General features: G+C 41.0%; 2 protein-coding genes across 3 annotated transcripts; both read right to left on the reverse strand.

Moving 5' to 3' along the window:
- Positions 1–1,529: 1,529 nt before the first annotated feature.
- Positions 1,530–7,289, reverse strand: upf3a (UPF3A regulator of nonsense mediated mRNA decay). Of its 2 annotated transcripts, XM_048239146.1 has the most exons (11): positions 7,074–7,288; positions 6,374–6,480; positions 6,179–6,285; positions 5,929–6,027; positions 5,725–5,835; positions 5,549–5,604; positions 5,119–5,277; positions 4,882–5,015; positions 4,477–4,768; positions 3,652–3,729; positions 1,530–2,964 (listed from the first exon to the last, which is right to left on the reverse strand). In XM_048239146.1, the coding sequence occupies exons 1-11, from the start codon at positions 7,212–7,214 to the stop codon at positions 2,797–2,799; spliced, it is 1,452 nt and encodes a 483-aa protein (XP_048095103.1). In that variant the 5' UTR covers positions 7,215–7,288; the 3' UTR covers positions 1,530–2,796. The 2 variants fall into 2 exon arrangements, with proteins under 2 accessions (XP_048095103.1, XP_048095104.1); XM_048239147.1 differs by lacking the exon at positions 3,652–3,729 and having other exon boundaries at positions 7,074–7,289.
- A 1,280-nt stretch (positions 7,290–8,569) lies between these two features.
- On the reverse strand, positions 8,570–23,410 carry cdc16 (cell division cycle 16 homolog (S. cerevisiae)). Its single transcript, XM_048239148.1, has 18 exons — positions 23,177–23,410; positions 22,303–22,357; positions 22,014–22,111; positions 21,849–21,887; positions 21,522–21,662; positions 19,987–20,146; positions 19,432–19,526; positions 18,971–19,104; positions 18,761–18,840; positions 18,418–18,467; positions 18,198–18,271; positions 17,877–18,002; positions 16,582–16,734; positions 16,261–16,324; positions 16,098–16,159; positions 14,419–14,554; positions 11,384–11,474; positions 8,570–9,177 (listed from the first exon to the last, which is right to left on the reverse strand). Exons 1-18 carry the CDS (start codon positions 23,222–23,224, stop codon positions 8,921–8,923), a joined length of 1,863 nt encoding a protein of 620 aa, XP_048095105.1. The 5' UTR covers positions 23,225–23,410; the 3' UTR covers positions 8,570–8,920.
- Positions 23,411–23,449: the final 39 nt, after the last annotated feature.

The following is a 23,449-nucleotide window of genomic DNA, read 5'->3' on the forward strand; positions in this document are numbered from 1 at the left end:
GATGTCTCCACCGGACAGCCACGGCCCATCGTTCCCACTGCATGGAAACAACAGGTTTTTGAGTGGTGGCAGCCAAGTTTGTCTGGACCACTCGATGGCCAGAGGCTGTCCCACTTTGGCACCCCATCTGACCTTTCATCTGACTGGGGCTCACGGTTCACCTCGGAGCTCTAATAAATGAATTAATAAAAATTAGGGCTGTCAAAATAACTGATTAATTTTGATTTAATTAATTTGAGAAAAAATAACTGATTAAAAAAAATAGTGCAGATTAATCGATTTTGTATGACCTTTGACCCCAAGCCGTTCTAGTCAGTAACCATTAGACTGTAAAATGAAGGAGAGAGAAGAAAATGTGCTGCCTAGATCATTGATTGGAACATTTACTTTTAAAAAACGGCCTGATGGTGTTGATAAAAATAAAGTGTCTGCAGCAAGAAATTTGCATTTCACTGGAGTTTGTCAACTCTAAAGTCGCAAATCAATGCAAAAAAATAGTGTTAACATTGAGGGGAGTGTTAATTTATTTTCATTGTGTCCCCTACATTATGTCTGTGGCCTGAAATGCCTTGTATGTGAAAAAAAAACTGAAGCACTTTTTGAAACACAATTTATTTCCTCAGCATACAGTATGTGGGTTCACATACTTTTGCGAGCTTGGTTGAATATATAATGAAAATATATCAATTATTTTGTTTCTGTCTATTACTTGGAAGGTCAGCTTTACAAATTAGGGTTTGGTTGTGCACTAATTGTAAAAAACAACTGACCATGTCTGAGGGATCACAAAATTTCAAGCAGCACTACTCTCTTTGTCTGGTTCATAGGTAAACTTCCTTTAAAAGGCGTTGGGTGGCCTACTCTTACTGCAGTGTGCCAATCCGGGAGTACAAATTTGCTACTCTTTTAGCCAGTATATGTATAAATTTTTACATTAAAATATAAGTCATAACATGCAGCATTTTAACAGTACATTCAACATTAACTTTCCTTTAGATTTGCATGCCACCAAGAGCAAAATGACATTATTTGTTATTTCTGGTCAAACTTTGCTTGGATGGGAGAGTGAAATAGTGTTTGTAATGCCATTCAACATTTACATATTTCTATTTAACACTGACAATAGAGGATATGGGGTTAAAAATATATATTATTTATTCTGTCTTTGCCCACTAGAGGGAACCATACAAAAAGGATAATTTCCCTACACCTGTCAAACCTCAAATTTACCAAGGAAAAGGCAGAACTGGCCCATATCTACTCGTGTTCTGCTTATTAAATCTCACATGCTCCCTATTGAGTCAACTGTTCTTATTTCAATGACCTTGATACTGACCTTGCACAGATCTGATCCAGCTGCACCTGTTTTCTGTATCATCCTGCCCGAAAATATCAGTGGTAACCCATAACGACCCTTGGGACTCTTTTTCTTCCTGATGTCATACACAAATCATCAATAAGAACTGATTATTTGTGTTGTGTTGTGTTAGTGAAATTTAGAAGAAAGTAATCAGTGAAACAATTCTGTATAGGGTGATAATTGTAATGCTATTTTATTTAATCTGTTTTCAAAAAGATATCTTGCTTTGTCAAGGTCCCCAGACACCAATCTGGAAAGAGATATACCAGATGCACAATATCAGACATTCTGTCTGTTAACCCTGTAATACGAATTTTGACAAAAATTCATTTCACAATACCATGTGCAAAAATCAAATCTAAGGCATGTTACACAAGGTACATGTTACATGTTCCGCTGCTTTGTAGAAATCCTAACAATTTAGAAAGTCTCTTTATCAATGTCTTCATATATTTAAATCCAGCATGTTTACCTTACAGTTAGTATTTCTGAATAAAAAAAAAAGTTCTGTTCTTCTTGGCTCACAGAGATTTTGTCAAATTTTGAACTGTAGACATACACCTGGAGCCAGTATATGTTTAGTCTGTTTGTTTTGTTGTTTCGTTTTTTACAGCAGGTCACTTTAGAGCACCTTAAAAATGAGGGCTACGATAAACATAGGGTCACATGCGTAATATTTTAACATTGACAGATACATAGTATACATAGTTAATTCAACACATTTTCTCTTGTCCACTCTCACATTCAGCCCCTCAATGCACACACAATATACAATGTATATGTGTGTCCAAAAAAAACAATATTCTTAGATACAGTGGTGCAGATACAGTATATCCATATGTTTGTCATTTTTAAATATCTTTTTTTTTTTAAATATCTATACTTTCTCTGTGATAAAGTCTAAAGACATTCTTTACAAAGTCTACAATCTAAGGGAATCCATTGCAGCTCACTACAAAAGGCCTGTAATAAATTCATCTGTTACACGGACAATGAGGTATCCAATCTCAGCTCAGAGTGTCAATGGACAGTTTTAAACATGTGCTACCTCAACAAATTCCTCCATAAGCTTTGCCAATGTTGTGGCACTTCATGGAATCTAAATCTACTGTAACTCTAAGTCAGATAAATCAGACATCAACACCAACTCCTAGTACTACAGCACCAACAACAAACTATGCATCCGTCCGCAGGATGATCTGCACGCGTTTGGGTACGTCGGGCCAGTTGAAATAGCTACAGTGAGGGAGTTTCATTATTGTGCTATATCCAGAGTCAGTAGCAAAGCAAGCAAAATAAACAAAACAAACACAAACAAAAGCAACAACATCAGAAATCAGGCGATGATGGGACGATGAGGGTCTCTCGCCGAGGAGGCTAAGGGTATCGACAGCCTTCACTACTCGCGTCCAGCTCTTTGCTCCCGGTCTGGTCTGCTACTCGTCGCCGCTCTTCTCCGATCCTGTCCCCAGGATGGCGTCGTAGCAGCGGTCACCGCAGTGCGACTCGGGCGACTGGGCGGCGCAGTCGAAAGTCTTGCCGGAGGAGCCCAGGCGCTTGCGGTTGCGCGCGCCGGGCTGGTAGAGCTGCATGGCTGGCCGGTCCTGCGCAGCGACAAGGGGAGAGAAGACCACAGGAGAGAAGAGCAACACATTCTGTCATAACAACACAGCCTCACTGACCACACACACTGGCCACTTCTTCTGTAACCACTTCTAAACATTACGCTCAGGGGGCTCAGTGACCTTGGAAGAGAAGATAGATCATTATGCATACAGGTAAAATTTTTACACATTTAATCATTTACCATCATTTTCTTTTTATAAATAAAGTGGAATATTTTTACAACACTAATGCCCCCATTACATCTTGCTACAGGAAATGTTTTATACTGTAACATTTTTAATTTCTTAACTGTCTTGAATTTATGCATTGGAAAGTTTCTATAACCTATTTATTCAACAACTCAAACTATGAGAACAAGATGCATTATTTACTTACTAAATACACAAAAGATACACTCTGTTCAGCAGTAAGCTACCTGCTGTGCGCATTACTGATTTTGACTCCAAGGCACTGACTATCAGAAAGAAACCCTCCCCCAAACACGCACCCTGTAACATTAACAATCTTTCTTTTATTTTTGTTTTGTTTTAAAGCCACCCACAGTTAGGCCTTGCATCCTGTGGAGCCTCCCAGCATACAGTAGGCTAGAATAAAGTAAAGTGGCACCACCCCCCACCCTCTCCCCTTCTTCCCTGGATTAGGAAAGGCTCAAAGGCTAGCTGTACCTTCTCTGGGAGAGCCCCTCTTATCTGGTCCAGCCCCTCAGACTGGGAGGTCCTTTTCTCCTGAAGCGCTAACACAGACTGAGAGACACGTGACTTGCGTCAATATAGGCAGCCCATCATCCACCACACGCCCGCCACAACAGCCAGAGAGCAAACACAGCTAAACTGCCTCTACACACATCCACTACATCAGTGTGTGTGTGTGTGTGTGTGTGTGTGTGTGTGTGTGTGTGTGTCTGTGTGTTGGTTGGGGCGCAGCACGACTCATCACAACACAAAAAGCAACGGGATTGCAATACAAGCACCCCACCTCACACCACCCAAACCAACTGACCACCCGCCACCACCCCCATTCAGGGAAGCGGCCTGGAGTGGGGTGGAGGGGAATTTGTATTGCAAACCGTGACGGGAATGATGATGCAATGAGTGTGTGTGTGTGTGTGTGTGTGTGTGTGTGTGTGTGTGTATGTGTGAGTGTAATGATGATGACCCGACAACACAGTCTGGAGATAATGGGTAAGAATTGTTAGTTTTAACCTTCTGAGGGGAAGGCTCAACACTACATTTACAACCAGGAACTCCTATCAAAACAAACGATCATTCATGAGGTATCATAGACTTGTTGTTGTGGCATGTTAAAGTCTAGAATACAGGATTTTGTGCAATTGAGGTGAGTTAGTGTGATGGTGATCACTTGACGGGTGAATGAATTGACCATAAACCCCTGTGCTCTGTAAAGAGGTGGTCATGGCAACCCGTGATTTTTTTTATGGGATGGATGAGAAGCGGGAGAGACCCCACTGAAACCGTCGGCGTTTCGCTCACCTTGTTCCGGATCCGCTCCTTCCGGCTGGCCATGTCGTCCCTGTCTTGGTTGCCCAGCTTGTCCGCGGCGTCGGGGCCAGAGTAGCCGTACGCGTGGTGCCCGTGGCCGTCTTTCTTGGCCCGCTCCTGGCAGTAGCCCTTGCCCCACTTGGTCTCGTCCTTGCGGCGCGTGAACTTGTCGAAGTCGTGGTGGCGCTGGCGCTTGCGCTCCTCGTCACGGGCCCGGTGCTCTCGGTCCCTCTGGCGCCGGCCGTGACCCTCGCGCTGCTCCTTGTCGCTCTCAGCCTGACCTCTGCACAAGAGAAGAGACCACACATGGTAGCATCTATTGTAGCATCTATTGTCATCCTAAGGTTTTTGCACTGTGGCTAATACCACATGGTGGCTATGCCCATGTGATCTTACTTCTCCTTCTGCTCTTTGGATTTCACATGAGCAGCTGGCTTGTCCCATTTACTCCTGTCTGTCTCACCGCTGTCTCCCTTCTCTTTGAGTCTGTCCGAGTCCACATCTTCATCCCGGTCACACTTCTTCAGAAGCTATGAAGGAATGTAAGTTACATTTAAACGATATACAACTACTCATAATGTGTGTGCGTGCACTGACATTTCAAGTCACACATTTTGAAATGTTTCTGTTCACCTTAATCTTGATTTCCTTCTCGGAGAGTTTCTTCTGCTTCTCGGCCTCTTTGCGTTTTCGCCTCTCCTCTTCCCTGCGTTTCCTCTTCTCCTCCTCCCTCTGTCGCTTCTTCTCCAGCTCTCTGCGCCTCCTTTCCTCTCGCTTCTCCTCCCTGATTCTCTGTGCAGTCAGACCGTCATACAGCTGGTTAACTCTGGTGCTGTGCTGTTACAGTGCTCTCCAAGTTCAATTAACCCTTAAAGGTGTAGGTTTTTGAACGTTCTAAGTTCCGCAACAATTGAAGGTTCTAAAATTCTATGTTGAATTCAATGAACCCAGATTCTTTAGAATGTTCATTTCTCAACATTCCCTTAAGGGTTAAGGCACTTGTGCTTTGAAACATAATGCATATGTTATGGTGCTATAGAAATCATTTGAATTGAACTCATACCTGTTTTTCTAGTTTCTTATTTTTGATGTACTCCAACAGTGGTGTCGTTCTTTTAGCTACACACACACACACACACACAAAAGGAACCTTTAAGAGCTACACAGCCAACTACATCTGACAAAAAACACAGTCAGGTAGGTGTTGATCAAATGTGTAAAGGCCATAGCCTCCAATACCTATGAGTTCCCTGGTCTTTGCCTCGATTTCTCCCAGTAATGTTTCTGGATTGGCCATTGATTTCTCCTCATCGCAAGAGTAGGTCTCCAAAAAACGCTTGTACTCTGGGTCTGGGTAGTAGACAAAAGAGGTTTTTTTTTTTTTCCATCCACAGATAAGCAGGCTGATTACATAAAACCAGAGCTCTAAAACATTGAATAAACCTTCTTCAATGCTCCCTGCTTTGGCATCTTTCTTCTTCAACTTCTTTTTGGATATTTTTTGAAAAGGTGCAAATTCTACCACTGCCGGATATTCCTGGCCTGAATGATATAATATGAGAAATGTTTAATAAACAAAAATATGCAAAGAGCTTTTTCTAATAATTTATCTCTTTTTGAGTGGCAGAGGAATGTGAAAAAGTGAGGAGTAAACATGTAGAATACACAGATGGAAAATAATACGTTGTGTTACCTTTGTTGTCTATGAAAACATAACCGTCAAAACGGTCCCTGAAGAGAACTATGTCCTCTGGGTTTTTGAAATTTATATACGCTCTTGAGAAAAGATGCGGATAAAGGCTGCAGGGGAAAACGCAAGAGAACACAGTCTGTAGATCCGTAATAATAGGTTCGGTCATATTTTAATTAAATAATCCACCCATCTTACCTATGATCAGCTGGAAAGAATTCAAAATAGTCATATGACGGCAACGGACTAAGTTGTTCCTCCAACTGGTCTTTGGATAGACTCGGTGGCAGTCGGCGTATGACGACCTGTTAAGGAGAAACACTAGAACTATACATTTTCGAGCACCATTAAAATTAATTTGGAGGATAAGCTAGGCTAATATGGACCCATTTTCGGTATTAACTCATAACAGACTGTAAAGGTCGTGCATTGGGCAAACTAAAACCAAGCAAGGCATCCAGTATACATTATCTGTCATAGTTTTGTAAAACGTTACATAATGCCTTCTCTGCAGACATTAAATATTCCCTGTTCTGCATTGGTGATTTAGCCACTGAACGCTGATAGCACTCACACACTAGCGCACTAGCCTAACGTTTGGGTTGTAACATTTTAGCTTGAACAGGGCTAGCATGATATAGGGTGATATATTATGGCATTACAGGAAAACAAAACGTAGAGAAGGTGTTTGCATTTATTCTCTCCGAAGAAAACAATAGCTGGGTTTGATGAAACCCCAAAACGTTTCCACATAATGCTAACAGCCTTATGGAGCCTTTAAAATATCTCGCCCACAATTTCGCTGTCTATGGTGCTGATCAGCGCCACCATAACGATATCCGTCAACACTGGGTTCGATGCATTCAAAAGATGCAGAATGGCGTTATATACTCCATACCTTCGTAAATACTTCTTTTTTCTCTTCTTTGACCTTTGGGCCTGGAGTAACGTTCTCCTGGTCCCGTTGGATATCTCTGAACTGTATCTCTACGATGCTTCTCTCCCTGCTCTCTGTCATTTGCTCCTTTTCAGACTTCATCTCTCCATTTCTCCCCTTCAATGTCGGGGTCTTTCGGTCTCGCGAGAAGTCCTAACCAAAACACCACGAGTTTCGATCATAATGACATTAGGCATCTACTGTAGGCTATCGTTTGATTGTTTTTTTGTGCAAACATATATTTTAGTATTTAGTATTTTCAAACGTTTATTGTCAAGAAATGCAAAGATAATTCCATTTACACAGGCCTAGCCAGGACTAATTGTAGGATATGCCTGGCTAAAATAGAGAACTAGTAGAACTACAGAATAACATGGGGAATCCTTACCAAAGGCAAAATGACAATTCTATATTATGATAACCAATAGTTATTTGGACCAGCAACTCTGAACCGCGTAGATACATTTAAGACCACAAAAAATAACATTTAAGGCCACAAAAAATAACATTTGAGTAAAGACGCGTGAAGACGCATTTTCCTCGAATGAGAACAAAAAATCATCGTCTGAAAGATGGGATCTCCGTCTCTTCGGTGTCACTTTCACTTGCAGAGGGATGAACTCTTCCTCTGGACTGGTGTAGGGGAGTAGCCGTACTGGCGGTGCTGAAAGTGCTCCATGCATCTGGACTGCTAGGTTGGCTTGGCGACCGTCCGAAGCCATCACGTCCAGGGACTAAGCAGAAAAGAGATAGGTAAACAGCTAAAACATGAAGAGGTGCGTTTTCGTGGTTTCTGTACCAAACAATTGCTTTCACGATGAAGCACTTACCACTGAGAAAAGTTTGCTTTCCACTACTAGTCTCTACACAAAGTCTGGGCGATGGCCATTCGGGAGTGGACACAGAACTCTTCAAACTGGGAACAAAAGTGGAGCATGTATCCAAATCCTTACACACCCGTTCGTGTGTGTACGTAATTGTAGACTTGGATGGCGTGCAGCCCATGGCTCTCCATAAGTGGTTGAAATATCAGAGTGGACGCTGAGTAAAGGGCTCGAGTCACCATCCCTGATCCCCGATACCCATGCCACATCTGGCTCACCTCGCGAGTTGGTAAACCTTCAGACCGTGACGTCGGTGAGGCTTTTAAGAGGCAGCGTCAGACCACCTGAAGCGTGCTCGCTGTCTGACCACAGGCTGGCTCTAATTAGAACCAAGCGCGCCTAGAGTACCTAGGGCCCGGTGAAAACAAACATCTTAACTAAGAGAGCGTGAAGAGGAAATGCCACGACCAAATAAGAGCAAATTACCTCCTCATTGCCGCAGAGGGGATTGAACTGATTACATGTCTGAGGTCTTTTTGTTGACACACTTCATTTGACGGTAATAAAAACTACACATATACTCCGTGGCTGGTTATGTACACGAAGAATACAGCAAAGAGAAGAGATACAATGTAAAAATATGGATGCAGGGTTTATTGTATGAATTCTTTTCATTAAACCCCTCTTGCATTCAGCCTCACATTTATTCAATGTAAAAATCCACAGGTGAGCAACACACAAGTGCCTGTTAGGGGGCAAGAGTTAGAGAGGGAGGGGTGTGTGTGTGTAAGGGAAGGGTAAAAAGGGATGGTTGGTTGCTCAGAGTAATTCGCAGCATTACTTTCTTTTTTTTCAGTCAAGTCACTTATTTCACTAGGACGTGCTTTCTTTTCGCCTTTACCATGTCCCTCTCCTCATCCGCACACAGCCCTCAGCAAAGAGAGAGTGTCCCATCAGTTCTCCAAGCTCCATCCGCCCGCCCGGTCACGTGCTTGTGTCCGACATGGACGTCTCCAACATCATGTCGCTCTCGTACAGGTCGCACTCGAGCGGGAGTGAGCGCAGGAACGCAGCGTCTCCCGACTTGTCTGCGTTCGGCGGCGGCGGCGTCTCCAGGGCCATGATGCCACTCTCCTCCAGCGGCTGCATGCGGCTGTCGCTGGCGTCCGCTGACGTGTTCAACATCTTCATCAGTGCCGGCGTGCTGAGTGTGGTTCGCACCTTGTCCTTGATATCCGTCCCTGCGGGGTGGGGGGGACAAGTGTCAGGTCTCACATTATTTTTTATTTATTTTATATTTTATTTACAATATTATATATTATTTTTTATTACAGGTATCACATTCTTGTAAGAGTGTTACGTGCATAAATCCCACAACAGCATAGCTTCTGATTGAGTAAAGCCTCCCCTAAAAAAAATAAAAATAAAAAAAAGGCACCCATATCGGCAATCCCAGGCAATATCACATAGAAGAAAACACTGGCATCATTGAAGTCACAGGCTTTATGTAAAAGGTTAACCACACATCCCAATAATCAAGAAAAGGGTAGAGAGGACCACTAATCAAAGTATGTCTAGACCAGTGTTTTCCAAACTTTTGTTCTGGGATATTCTTGCATGCTACGCAGTCATCACTCTTCAGCATAGTAAGCTGTTCCTGTATTTTTAAAAGAGAGGTGTTGTAGGCTGCGTTGCGTTGCAGACAAATGGATCCATAACACAGTCAATTCCAAAGTACTTAAACACAGTAAATAACTCAAGTTGTTATATTGTAGACTATTTGTGGACGTTTCTTTATTTGGAAAGGTGAATCCACATTTTCCTCTGGAGTTAAACGTTTGCTTGTTTGTAGGCTTATACTAAGGCTGTGTATTGATGTTGTGACAAGCTATGTTATAAGAACGTGAAATTAATAAATATCAGAACAAGAGGCTTTTTGCAATAGCCAAAAGATAATGCACCTTTACTGTAGCCTAGTAGAGTTTGCGAGGTGAAAAACGAGAGGAAATAATAACGTTTAAAATGTCAATTTAAATTGTAGCCTAATATAATGCACTGTTGTGCATTTTAAATCCGAAATAATAAGGAATGTGAGGAGGTTGCGATTAACTTTAAAGAGTGCATCAACAATCGAAAATATCTACAGCCTATGACGCAAATTGAATAGCCGGTATATGGATGTCTGCTTTAGCTGACAGCAAGGTAACTAGATTTTAATCGGTCAAGTTGAAGAGCTGGTGTCCGTGCAAATAGGCTGATTCATGTGTCTTGCATTTTGCAACTGCGAGGTCCATGGCAGGCGCCCCACAGAAATGTTTCATTTTGTGAGTGAAATGTCCATGCTGTCCCCTATGTGACGCGTTCGCCCCTCAGTTTCAGAGCTATTCTAAGTGCAAAATTGCACAGATGGCCGTGACTGTGGTAAACAAACTATATCCTAATAGAAAACTGATAGCTTTCCTGGCTAAATGGTATAAGTTACGCGAGCTGCCACTAGGGGGTACGCGAGATGAAAAGGGCAATGTCGGAAAGGTGTTTAAAATAAATAATTTCAAATCGGGTTATAATGATATGGAAACGTGAAATTAAAGGAAATCATTTGTAAACTCTATGGCCTAGTAGGCTATGTTTTCAATAATAAAAAAAAATAAGCTACCCACAATGCACGTGATTTCCTGCGGGCAGTCAGAATATCTTGCGCGTTAGTTTCGTGGAAGTATATAGGTAGAATGCTACGCAAACATGGAACACATGGACACTGTCCAAAAGGACTAATTAAAGCGATCGAAGAAGAGAAGCGAGAGAAACAGAGCAGGAGACAGGTAATGATGGGATGGGGGGCAGAATGATGAAGGTGCAGGTGGAGCGCAGGGGGATAAAAGAAAGGACGAGACAGAAAAGACTGTGTGAAGATAACAAAAGTATGATGAGGCATATAGGTCCAGGCTTCACATGGATTGGAAAACTGCCACAGTGCTTGGTTTGCAGTGAGGTGCTATCTAACCAGTCTAATGTTATCCTCCACTTTTTAGCGTGAAAGCTCATAGACCAGTTTGATTGTTATTTGTTATACTGTAGGGCGGCTAATTAAACATGATGCCTGGAATGAGTCAATAAATGTGTTACTTTTTTATGTGTCGGATGGATGGTGGGGGTACGCGAGCCGAGTCAGGATGTAGAAGGTGGTCCGCGGGTAAAAAGCTTGGGAACCGCTGGTCTAGACTATGCTATATTCTTTCTTCATTCAAACTACCAGGCTCATAGGTACACTCTGTTCACACTGTGAAAGGCCGATTTGTTCTACTTAATTCATGAAATAACAGTTAGCGGAAATGGAAAACTTAACTAATCAGCATGTGAGACATTTTAACAAAGAACCATGTAAGCTATATACACAATATACCTTGAACAAAAAGGAAGAAAATGAAGGAGTGCACTGTATAGTACCTATATATGCGTCTGTATCACCAATGTACATCTCTATGCAGTGGCCGAGCATGGTGACTGAAAATGTGTCATCTCTCTTCAGACCAAGCGCCTGTAAGAGGGGAACAAAGGCAGTTTAGATGACAATATGGCATAGTAAAGACACAGAATAAGTCACAGAATAACCATCTTTTATCAAACTCAAACATGAGGTACTTTGAATACTTAGGTTTTCAAAATGAAAAGACTCACTTATAAGCCTTTTTTTACATGTTAGCTAGGTGTTCAGACACAACTGAAATTGAAGAACAAATCAGCTTAGTTTTAGTTTTACAGGTTTTGTAAAGGTTTTTTAAAGGTTAGGGTGCAGATTTGTGAGAGGTGAGTTAGGGTCAGGCCTTGCTCAGCATTAATTGTCCAGAAATAATAATAATAATAATAATAATTTAATAATCTTTATTTGTATAGCACCTTTCATACACTACACAGAATCCAGCTCAAATGTAGAACATGTAACACAATAATAGAGAAAATAAAATACAATAAATAAAAAAAATCACAAATTTAGAATTAAGTAAAAATGAGAATTCACAAGACAGTAAGGAGATACAGTAGATACAACACATACAATACAACTAGTGCAGTGAAAATAGGAAGAGCCTGTAAATAACAGCATTAGAATGTAAAATAATGTGAAGAAATAGGGTACAAGATAAAAGTGAGTTAACTAAATACTCTCATATACACATATAACATTCAGGTCATTTTAAAAGATATGTACAGAATTTGATATACGGAGGCAGGGTGTTCCATAGCGTCGGTGCATAATGGATAAAACCAGCTTCTAATTACTAATGTCTTTAGTAGTGGTGGAATGTAACGAAGTACAAATACTTTGTTACTGTACTTAAGTAAATTTTCCACGTATTTGTACTTTACTTAAGTAGAATCTATAGTGCATAGTTTTGACTTTTACTTTAGTTACATTTTGCAGCAATTATCTGAACTTTTACTCCACTACATTCCTACCACACCATTGTTCCTTTTTACGTTACATTTTATGATCAGTTTTTTTTTTCTCTAACATGTACAAGGGGGCTGAGTTGCTACCAAAGATTCTAGAGCGTTACATGCCCCACTTCTAAATCTTTGAAACATAGGCTTCTAGTCTAGACCAGGCAAAGCGTGAGCTTGTAGCCATCTGCATTCGGTAGGCTATATTCACAAGACCCATGGCTAGACTGGACAAGTAACTGTGTTCTGTGCCCTGAGCATATGCTTGCCTTTCTCTGTCTATTATCTGCAGCGTTAGGGCCTCCTCTCCGATGAGATTGCTAGTCCGCAGGGCAGTGAAGTTACAGGCTATGCCCATGCTTGCGGCACAAATGAATGGTAGACTATTATAGAACTGCTGGCCGAAAAAAACTAAACATTTTCCATATTAGGAAATATTTCTTAATTGTGTGTGATCAAATAAAGAGGCATAGCCTACAATTGGGGAGTATGTGAGCGCTCATTCAATGTCTATGCGCGTCTGCGCAAGTGAAACTGAACTTTATCATAAAGACACATTTCTCAACAGCTTTTCTGTTCAATCTGGACCAGCAGAATTGGCATTATGATCCACCGGACGTTTCCCTTGTCTACCCCGATAAACTTTAGGCTCTCGTGTTTTGCTGAATGATACTCAACTCAGCAGATCACCCTAGATAAACAAAATTACAGTCTCCAGAATTGTAAGTCAGAATGTAAACTGGGCCACGGATGGTAAGCACAATTACATTAGCTCAAAACTATCTAGCCTATTATAACCTAAAACTAGGTAACAATTAAAATGCCACAGCCCATACGGATTTTTCTTTACTTTTAATACTCAAAGTACATTTAAAAGCAGGTACTTTTTACTTTTACTGAAGTAGGGTTGTCATTGTGGTACTTTTACTAGAGTAAATATTTCTCTGCTTATTTGTACTTTTACTTAAGTACTGAGTTTCAGTACTTCCTCCACCACTGGTCTTTAGTAATGTCTGTTTCTGTCTTTACAAATCCGAAAGGTGATCTAGACTGAGATTAACAAGGAGTTAACACATTAAAGTTGTTTTTGAGGCAAACAGAAAACGGCAAACGATGCGTCTGTTGATCTGTGGTCTCAACTTACCGGTAACATAAAAGCTGGCTAGAGATGCAATCTTTTCCACTGATGTGAGTTACTACCACATGTGATACCAATGAGCAAGATCATGAGCCTTTTTTGCCTATATGCATGTTTCTTTATCATAGACTACTGAAATATCCTGTTATTAGTGTCAGCAAACGCTACGAAAATTGCAAAAGATATTTATCTTACAGCAGACAAAGGGTACAGGTTTGACAGCGCACTGTGGACAGAACGAAGGCAGATGCACAAAGTGGATAGTCAGGACGAAATAGTAAGTAGATAGATACATCAGAATTGGACACTGGTTGAATGTGATTGTTTTATTCAATTTCACTTCACCAGAGAGGTCTCGCCTTGATGTAGCTTCTCGCTACCTATATCACCGCTGAACTCGGGCCCAAACTGTTTCCCTATCCCCCAGAGTGAAATATGATACAAAGACCAAATTTTGTAGACCTTTTTTCATTTTTTTTATGCGTTTTTTATGTTCCTGACAACTTTGCAATCACTTTCCTGATCCAGAAAAAAGAAGTAGAGATTTCCTACTAGAAAAAGTACAGTGCAACACCTGTACTTGGGGCAAACCGAATTAGCGCACAGAATCTTTGAGGTTTGAACTTGAAAATGCAATTACAAAAATTGGACATCCTTGTTTGGAATGCAGCCTAATTTTTTCGTGCCAAAACACATCAATGTGCGCATGCGTTACCGTTTTGGAAGACAGATGTGTTCACGTTAGAGATAAAAACAAGTCACTTATAATTTCAATTCAAAGACAGGCCAATCTGACCTGAACAAAGAGAAAAAAATCTGAATCGAAACATGAGGCTTGTAATGTGAACATAGCCTAAGTGGACTCAATGGACTTCACTGATCGATTGCATTTCAGTGGACTTACCGTGTGAAAATAGTCAATGGCACTTTCAAAATCTCCCATAAGACTGTGCACATAACCAATGGCTGAGTAGGTAGATGCATTCTGGGGGATGAGCACCAAAGCCTGTCGATGGTACTCTAACGCCTGGTCATACTTCCTGTTAAAGAGAAACCACATCACACAGTCAATGATTAAGGGTGTCACGATTTCGATATAATATAATCTCAATCTCGAACTTCGAACTCAAAAGTAGAATCGACGATGCAGCCACACCCCCAATGTCACGTCCAGCATGTTTGCCAAGACGCACAAACACACGCACGTGCTGAACCGCAGCGTCAACACTCCTCTAATTTTAGGCTGCAGCCAGTTAAAATATACACATCAACCTACCGAAATCAAAGCCCCTCTTGCTACTTTGAAATCACCGGTGTGGAAGTATTCATTCATTCACGTCAATTAAAACTAACTTAGCCTACTCAACTTAGCAAGTGAAAAGGTTATCTAGTTACAGTCCAAGGTTACTTTAAGGCTTAAAATGCACATTGATAAGTACATATTCCATGAACACTAACCTTGGGTCTCTTCGGAGTGTGCTGAAACAATCAAATTATCATTCTGTGTTGTTTCATTTCACTATGTTCACGTCTCTGTTTTAGCCTGATGTTAGTTCTGTTTACATTACAACCTCGTGGTTGGAACGGTTTCAAAATAAAAGTCGCCCGAAACAGAAAAGGAAAAGGTCAAAAAGAGTAAAGAACATATAAGGAATGCATTAAAAGTAATATTAAAAAAAAATCGAATCGCGACTTTAAAATCGAAAATTACATCGAATCGAGGATTTGGAGAATCTTGACACCCCTATCAATGATGCAAACGTTATTGATTCAGCAAGACATCCTGTACGTTTTTGATTCTAATCTAATATTTGAACAAGACATGGAAATGCCAAATGCAATACTAGTTCTTATTTAAGCCACCTACATGTAGCACATCAGATCACCTTCCATACTTCCATATAACACACACACACGCACGCACACACAATAGAAAGAAAAACAACCACTCAAAGGGGTGAATAAAGCCTAATAGCTTCTTGAAATGTGAGTATGTGTTCCTCTTTGATATCTGTTGCATATGTATGAATAATTCATGGTGGGACATGTCTGCCCTAAACACAAAGGTGATTGTACCTGTACCTGTAACGCGCGCACACACACACACACACACACACACACACACACACACACACAAAGGTCATCGTCCCTGAGCAGAGCTCGGCCAGGCAAGCCGAGCAGCACCCAGCCTTCTCAAAATAGCCGGCAGAGCTACTACCATGCTCCATAAACGCTCACACAGACTCTTAATGTAAGAGGCACACAGTAGGGTGGATTTAGAAGTGTGTGTGGGTGCACGTTTCCAGCAGCTGGGTGGACTTAATGAGTATGGCAATGGGTATCATAAACAAAGGCCGAAATTAATTGCAAATCAATGCATAAGCAAAGGTCAACAAAAAAAGGGAATTATTTGGAAAGCTTTTAAAATGTGTTTTAACAATTTTCAACTAACTGCTGGTTGAGGTCAGCCATTCTCAAAACAGTTATGCAAACTTCCTGTAATGCCAATATTATTATATACTGGATTAAAGTTGTATGTAAAGTTTTAAACAGAACAAGAACCAATGCATAGACATCCCTTACTTTAGTTTTCGACAGACATGACCCAAGTTGTTCAGTAAAGGTTCCCACTTATCCACTGTTACCTGAAATGCCAAACACATGAATATATAAGAAAAACACAGACTGGCCTGAGCTTGACTCCATTTACAAACATTATCCACATCAACGCGAGGAAAACACAAACCTCATTCCCAATGGCTTTGATCTTATCCATAGCATCCAGAAACAATTTCTCTGCAGTCTTAAAACTGAAACAGCACAGGAACATTTAATCAATTAAAACACACCCCCACACACAGTAATAGACATAGAGAACAGTCTTAATCTCTGCCTACACAGTTTTGGATTTAAAGTCTCAAAGATAAACAAGGAAATGCATGAACGTCATATCCTTGATACATAGTCTTTATAAGCTACACCTTACTAGGGAGTTTATTTATCAATTAGGAAAATAATGATGTACACATTTTATTAGTTCAAAGGCATCAAGAAACACAGAACTCACTCTCCGTTCTGAAAGGCCACCACAGCCACCTCATGGATGACAAACGGATCCTCCGGTGCTATGCTGAGAGCCTGGCTGAAGAAGCGCTCGGCCAGCTTGGAGTTGTTGGTGAGGCCGTACTCCAGCCCGATGTAGAGCATGGGGAGATGGCACCTGAGGGCGAGAGACGGGCAACACCAGCGTGAACTCGGCGGGCTGCAGAGGACCTACCGGTCACTCATATTACTTTGTCGAGTGTTTCAAGAGTGCGGTTCCAAACATTTGGAGCTGGTTTCTTATACAAGGATCAAGAACATTTGTGGACTAAAAAGAAAACTTCAATGAAAATTCGAATTGATCCAAAAATACTTTTAAGTATAGGGCTAATTTTAATCCATGTTTGGAAAAACAGCTCTCAGGGTCCACTTTCCCTGAAGGGAGTCTGTGGCATGGAGCATGTCTGCAGTATGAATAACATTTATTATACGGCTCTTCACAATACTAGTAGAATGCTCCATTGACTTGAATGGGATTTCCCAGCGTTCTACGGTAAAATAAATTCATGTAGTTACTGCCGCAAACATATAATTACCGCCAATTACTGCCATTACTGTCAATGGCAACAGGTTTTGTGCATCTGATTTATGTCCTTCATATCACTCTGCAAGTATTCCAGTCACCTCTTGCAATGGAACTTCATTCAAAAGTGAAAGCAGACAGTTGATCAACTGTGTTCTAAAGAATGTTTGATTCAAGTTCAGCATGTATTTTTTTTTCTCCGCAAAAGCCACAATGAAACACTAACAAATAAATGTAAAGAGAGGACAATTTTTTTTGTTTTGAATGTAGCCGTATAATAAGCGGGATAATGAATGGAACGCCGGTCATTATCGGTAAAATAAGTCCCTTCAGGGCGAAGTAAGACCCCTCCGCTGGAGTGTCAGGCTCCGGTTCGCCCTGTCGGGACTTATTTTCCCGATAATGACCGGCTTTCTATACATTATCCCTTACTTAATGTAATGCTCTTGGTCCTCCATTCTTTCGGACAGGCTACGAATCATGTGACAGACATGACCCCTTTGTGAGCGCTTCCAAATGATGAAATTAACAATTCTGATTGTTTTGAACAGAGCCTCATTAATTTCTTGTTTTTCCCTGAACCACTTGGCAAAATAAATAAAGCTCACTAAGAACTAAATGCTCCAAATATGTTCTCACACACGACTTTTCAGCACACAGTCAATTTCATGTGTGCAGCACAGGGAAGAATTTGAATAGTATTTTTGGCTGACACGGAAGTATAGCAGAACACACACCCCTTCATCAGCTGTGCAGCAGTGAAGTAGGCCGCCATGGCCTGGTCATGCTCACTCTCCACAGCAAACGAGTGTCCGTACGCGATCCACGCCGGCCCATACGTCCTCTCCAACGTTGTAGCTTTACTGAGGAGAGAAAGAAAGAAATAGTAGTATTAGATAAAAAAATAGAGATGATGGAAAACATATGTGAAGAAAAGACTATAAAACAACCCCACTATTCCCATTGAACATAAAGGATTAGTATACGGGGTCCCTGACTCTAATGTGTGTGTGCGTGTTTGGGACGTGACATGGTCTTACACGTTGAGTAGGTCTTACCTTAGATATCTACGAGCATGTTCATTTTTATGGCCAACCATTAGATAGTAACAACCCACAGCAAACCAGGACACCTGTTGTTTTAAAAGACAATTCCCTGTCATTTCATGACTGATAAAAGAACATTACTAGAGGAAATTCACTCTATTCATTGTCCACCCAGACCTATTTATACATTTCAACTTGATAGAACTCGGAAAAGAACACTACATTTATTTACCGGGTTATTGGGATACAAGTCCACCAGCTTGTGTGAGAGATAAAACAGCTCTGAAATGACAAGGGGTAAGCATCCAATTAGCCACAGAGGATCGATAAACAAAAGGCAACTGCCTTTTATGCAACACTGGAAGATCCATCAGTTTTTCTGGGATAAGTATCCATATAACTATAAGACGTACATGTGTACATCATGCAATAGATCATGATTAAATGGCTATACAAACAAACTGACATACTACATTAGAATAAAAGTGGCCCTCTCCCTTGTGGTATGATGGCTCATATTTGACCTACACCAAATGACTAATTATTAGATAAAGGAGTCCAAGTCCTTCTCTTACCGTTTGCTTTGCTGAGTTCTACTAAAGTTCCTATGTGCACAGGTAAACAGTTGGCATGGAATGGGTCTTTCACCATTACCCTGTAAATACAAACCATCAGAGGAATCAATCAAAACTCACCAAAAAAAAAAAATATTTAAAAAAAAATCTGAAATCTTCAACACTGCTTTACAATGCAATTCAGAAACTGTAACAACTCATCAAACGCACATGGAAGTGAGCTTGTAGCACATTTTGAAGTCACAGTTGTAGTAATGTCGCTCTGCTAGAGAGACGACTACATCCAAGTTGTCCTGGAGACCGTTGGCCAAATCAGGAATAACCATTTCACTGGGTTTGTTGTACTGCAAATAGAACAGATGAGATGGAGAGCTTCCGGTGAGTATGTGGGTCAACCAGCAATGTCATTAGCATCTCAACTGGCCTCAAATGCAAATGATTTACGTCAAACATGACAAGGCACAAGTCCTTGAACACATAGTAATGTCAACAGATTTAATGCTGTGTTTAAAAAGTAGGTAAACCCCACCCACCTACACAAAAGCACACACACACAGACAACCAAACATCCTGAGACAAACAGGCAAACAAACACAAAAGATTCCTGAAGAGACGTCAGCAACATTCTTAAGTAAAACACATGTGGTTTTCTGCCGTTGCGTTCCACGTACCTTTTTCAGCTTATTCTCAAACAAAAACCGGAGTAGTTCCTCCTCTTCCTCCGTGCACTGTTGACTTAGAGGAAGGGAATCCAAAAATTCTTTCTCTACAATACACCAAGAGAGAGACTATTAGAATCAGAGGGACACCATACTAGTGTAAATGTTCTCTAGAACACCCATGGGTTCATTTCCACACAAGCATCAGAGCAAGGGCCATGCACAATATACTGTAAATGTAAATCAGGTCTCTAGGCCAAGTATACTTGCGTATACAAGGAATTTGGTCTCTGCATTTATCCCATCCGTGAATTAGTGAACACAGCACACAGTGAACACACAGTGAGGTGAAGTACACACTAACCCGGAGCAGTGAGCTGCCTTGCTACAGCGGTGCTCGGCGAGTCACTGTCAACTTACACTAACAATGTTACGGAGTAACATCATAAAATTATATTATTGTAAATCCAATATTAAGTTTGTTTGAATCAAACTGGTGTATATGCTTTTCCAACAATCAATACTGAATAGTCATGGTTTCCATGGAGTGAGCGTCCACTGCCTAACCTTCTTGGGCGGTCAGCATGTGATGGGACGTTAAAAGGTCAAAGGCTTCAAAGCAGTAGACGTCAAGTTTCAAGGCCTCTTTGTAGCTGGACGTGGCCAGTGGCCGGTTGTCCATGGCATCATAGATCTTCCCCCGCAGGAGACAGATGGAGCTGCTGATCTGAGGAAGAGCACCAAAGTGTATTCAACAAACAAACAAACACACACCCACCTTCACAAAAAAAAAAAAAAAAAAGCTACAGCGAAAAGTCAAGAGCGCACATCAAAGACAAATCAAACAGACGTCCAGACCAGCTTGCTGTAGGTCTTAATGTTAGTCACATGGTACCTCAATAACCTCTGGACAGTGGCTCTGTTCAGTTTTTTGGTTGTTTATCTCCAAAGTTTTGATATAACCTACAATTTATTTGGTTATTTAGAACATTGTTTCTTAACTGGTGGGTCGGGACCCAAAAGTGGATCGTGGAACCGTTCTGGGTGGGTCGCGGAGCTTGTGTCAAAAAAAAAAAAAAAAAGAAATCGCTCATTTAAAATGCTCTCTTATCAGATCTAATATTGGACCTTTATTCTGATAGACTTTATTCATATGTCAGTCATTGCCATGGGTATAGATAGACAAGGTTTATGTGACAGGTCATGTTAGACATAATTCTAGCGGTAAACAAGTAGACTACGACCCTGAATATTTGAAGTAGGATATGGATTCACTTAAATTGAGGACAAAATAGGACAGAAATCCCAGTGTGTGGTGTGCAGTGAACTGCTGGCACATGAATGAAACCATCAAAATGAAAATGTCACATGGAAACCAAGCACCCCTGTCAAAGACGAACCTGTCGATTAGCCTACTTTGAAAGGGGACATCAGGAGTTGAAGACTTCACACATGTAATGCCAAACATCAGCATGTTCCAAACAAGTGGGCCTACAGGCACTTTTTGCATCTTAGCATGTAGCTCACCATATCTGTTGTTTTAAAAGCTAAAAAAAAATATATGGGCCACGACTTGATGAACATGGGAAATTGTGGGTCCCAAAGCAAGACCAGTTAAGAACCACTGATTTGGAATACTTTTGTAAGGGTATACATAATTGCAGTTGTCCTGATTCCCAACAGGGTTCCAAATCATTCTCACTGATAAAACATTTTCTATTTCATTTTCAAGGACTTCAAAGTCATTTCAATGGCCGATTCAGAGGTTGAGCCCAATTGACTGAAACCTGAACAACAACCTTTTCCATCTACTTTCTGCAATGACATAATTTCATTAGACTTAAATGACAAAACCAAATGTCACAATTTCATCCAATTTTTCCAGGCCTAGCAAATTCAATTTTAAAATCTCACAAGCGTTCCAGGATTCCCACGAGATTGTGGGAACCCCAATGCTCGGAGTGATTAAGTGATTTCTTGGCCTCTCTGAATGTTCCATGACAATGTTCCATTTACAAACTCTTACAGTCAGTCTCCTGGCTGGACACATGCAAACAAACAACACACAAAAGTGTTTGCAAAGAAAACTGGGTGTGACTTACAGAGGCTGGGGACATCTCCCATTCCTTTGCATTATCCTTTATTCCATTGTCCTCCTTTATAGGCTTATCAAGCAATTTCTTACTGGCTGGTTCTTCCATATCCAGAATGTCCAGGGCCTGTTGGTACTCTTTGGCAGCATACTGGGGAAAAGCAGAGAAATGTATAAGCACATTCCTGGCAGGAATTCAGTGGTGATTCAGTGGTTCTGATACATAGCCTACTGGTCAATAATACATTACGCATAATAATACACATACGTTTAGAGCATCAGATATTTAATCATAACAAATGTCTAACAAACAAGTCAAATCATGTTTAATACTCACATGGCATCTAGCAGCGAGGTATTGACAAGCTCCATACAACTACAATGAAAGATAAACAGGCTATTACCGGTACACAGAATAATCAGGTTGCTTAAAGAATAAGCCAGAAAAACATGACATTTGAAGCCTGATACATTATCCATCACAGGTGGGTCTGTACTGTACCTTATCAAGTTTCCGTGATCTGAGGGCATGTGAGGCTCGATGATATTGATTTGTAAGATAAAGGCACTGTGCTAACCAGTAAATGTCTTGAGGGTCCTCTGTAAATAGAAATGCTCATGACGGTAAACAACAACATTGAACACAGTGATATTCAAAACAAAATAATTTGGGCCTAATCTTATGCGAGGTGGTGTTTAATACATTAATGTAATGCCTGATCATTAACATAATGGTCATTCCCATGTATATTTTAAAATGTGAAAGCTGAAAATATAGGAGGGGCTCTTACCATGTGAAAGAGATGCTATTTTGTCGGCCCAAAAAAGGGCACTTTGATACTGTTGCTGCAAGGAGACAGGAAAATCAGAGATATGTACATAAAGCAATAAGCACTTAGACGTGCTTGTCGATGTGATGTGTCAGAAGTACAGCAGGGACACAAGGGAAGGGGGCTTTGCATGCAACTAACAGCTGCCTACATATCACTACCACCTCATTCCATTAGACACATTGTATTAATCTGCCCAGGGGAACTAGTCAATATCCTTCGCTATGCACAAGCTGCAACAGCTGACGTTGTCATTAGAACATTTCCAAGAACAAGACGTTCACATTCAATTAATATGAATTCAAACCATTAGAGTGCATCGCCTTGCTTCATAACAGCGGAATTCTAAATTAATCAGAAAAGTGTTCTACACCACCACTTGACAATCAACTTCATAACCTAACTGTGATCCATCAGAGTTTAATGTTTGCAAAGTTTCGTGCAGTTGGTCATCACTGCCATGATTTGGGCTAGCTACCGTTAGCTAGTTATTGGCTAACTGTAGTTTCCACATAAGTTAGCTTGTCAGGATGACGACATACTGTAGGACCTGAAACAAGGCCTGCAAATCTGTGATATACCAAATTTGCTGGTTTATCAAAACAAGTCTCGTGAAACTTACGAGATATTAAGCTAACTATCCAGATGACGTGGTGCCAAGTTAGCTAGGATAGCTAACTGGCAAGCTAGCGTTAACGTTAGCTATAATGTAATAGCAGGACTCAAGACTGATCAGCTAGCAGCTAACTTGCATTGCAGAAACCCCATAGCACTAGATCTAGCTGCTAGCTAGATTGGCTAACTGCAGCAATTAGAGAGCAAACGGATTTCGTACCTGATCTATGTAGTGTCGAACACGCTTTCGAAGTCTGTCAAGGTTCATCGTGATTGTCCTAAATTATTCTACAACATTGACAAGAAGACCATACTAAGACAATGGAAAGGAAATTGTGTCCATACGATCAAAGTTGGCTCGGCAAATGCAAAGCGCAATTCAATTCCGCGGTTACTTCTGCACCGGTAGTGTAACAGTGAATATGGACCGTATAGGAAACTGGCCGGGACTAAGCTTGAGGGGAGCAAGAGACAGTTCCAAAATGACTGGATG

Source organism: Alosa alosa, chromosome 3, assembly GCF_017589495.1.
Source record: "Alosa alosa isolate M-15738 ecotype Scorff River chromosome 3, AALO_Geno_1.1, whole genome shotgun sequence".
Classification (NCBI taxonomy): Eukaryota; Metazoa; Chordata; class Actinopteri; order Clupeiformes; family Clupeidae; genus Alosa; species Alosa alosa.

Coding starts and splice junctions, on each gene's coding strand:
- upf3a (XM_048239146.1), bottom strand. CDS start 7,214: ATGAAGTCTGAAAAGGAGCAAATGACAGAGAGCAGGGAGAGAAGCATC. Junction 6,481..7,073: donor AAAAAGAAGTATTTACGAAG/GTATGGAGTATA, acceptor TCTCCTTAACAG/GTCGTCATACGCCGACTGCC. Junction 5,278..5,548: donor ATAAGAAACTAGAAAAACAG/GTATGAGTTCAA, acceptor CTGACTGCACAG/AGAATCAGGGAGGAGAAGCG.
- cdc16 (XM_048239148.1), bottom strand. CDS start 23,224: ATGAACCTTGACAGACTTCGAAAGCGTGTTCGACACTACATAGATCAG. Junction 22,112..22,302: donor AATAGCATCTCTTTCACATG/GTAAGAGCCCCT, acceptor TTCTATTTACAG/AGGACCCTCAAGACATTTAC. Junction 18,841..18,970: donor TGCTACAAGCTCACTTCCAT/GTGCGTTTGATG, acceptor TTGTATTTACAG/GGTAATGGTGAAAGACCCAT.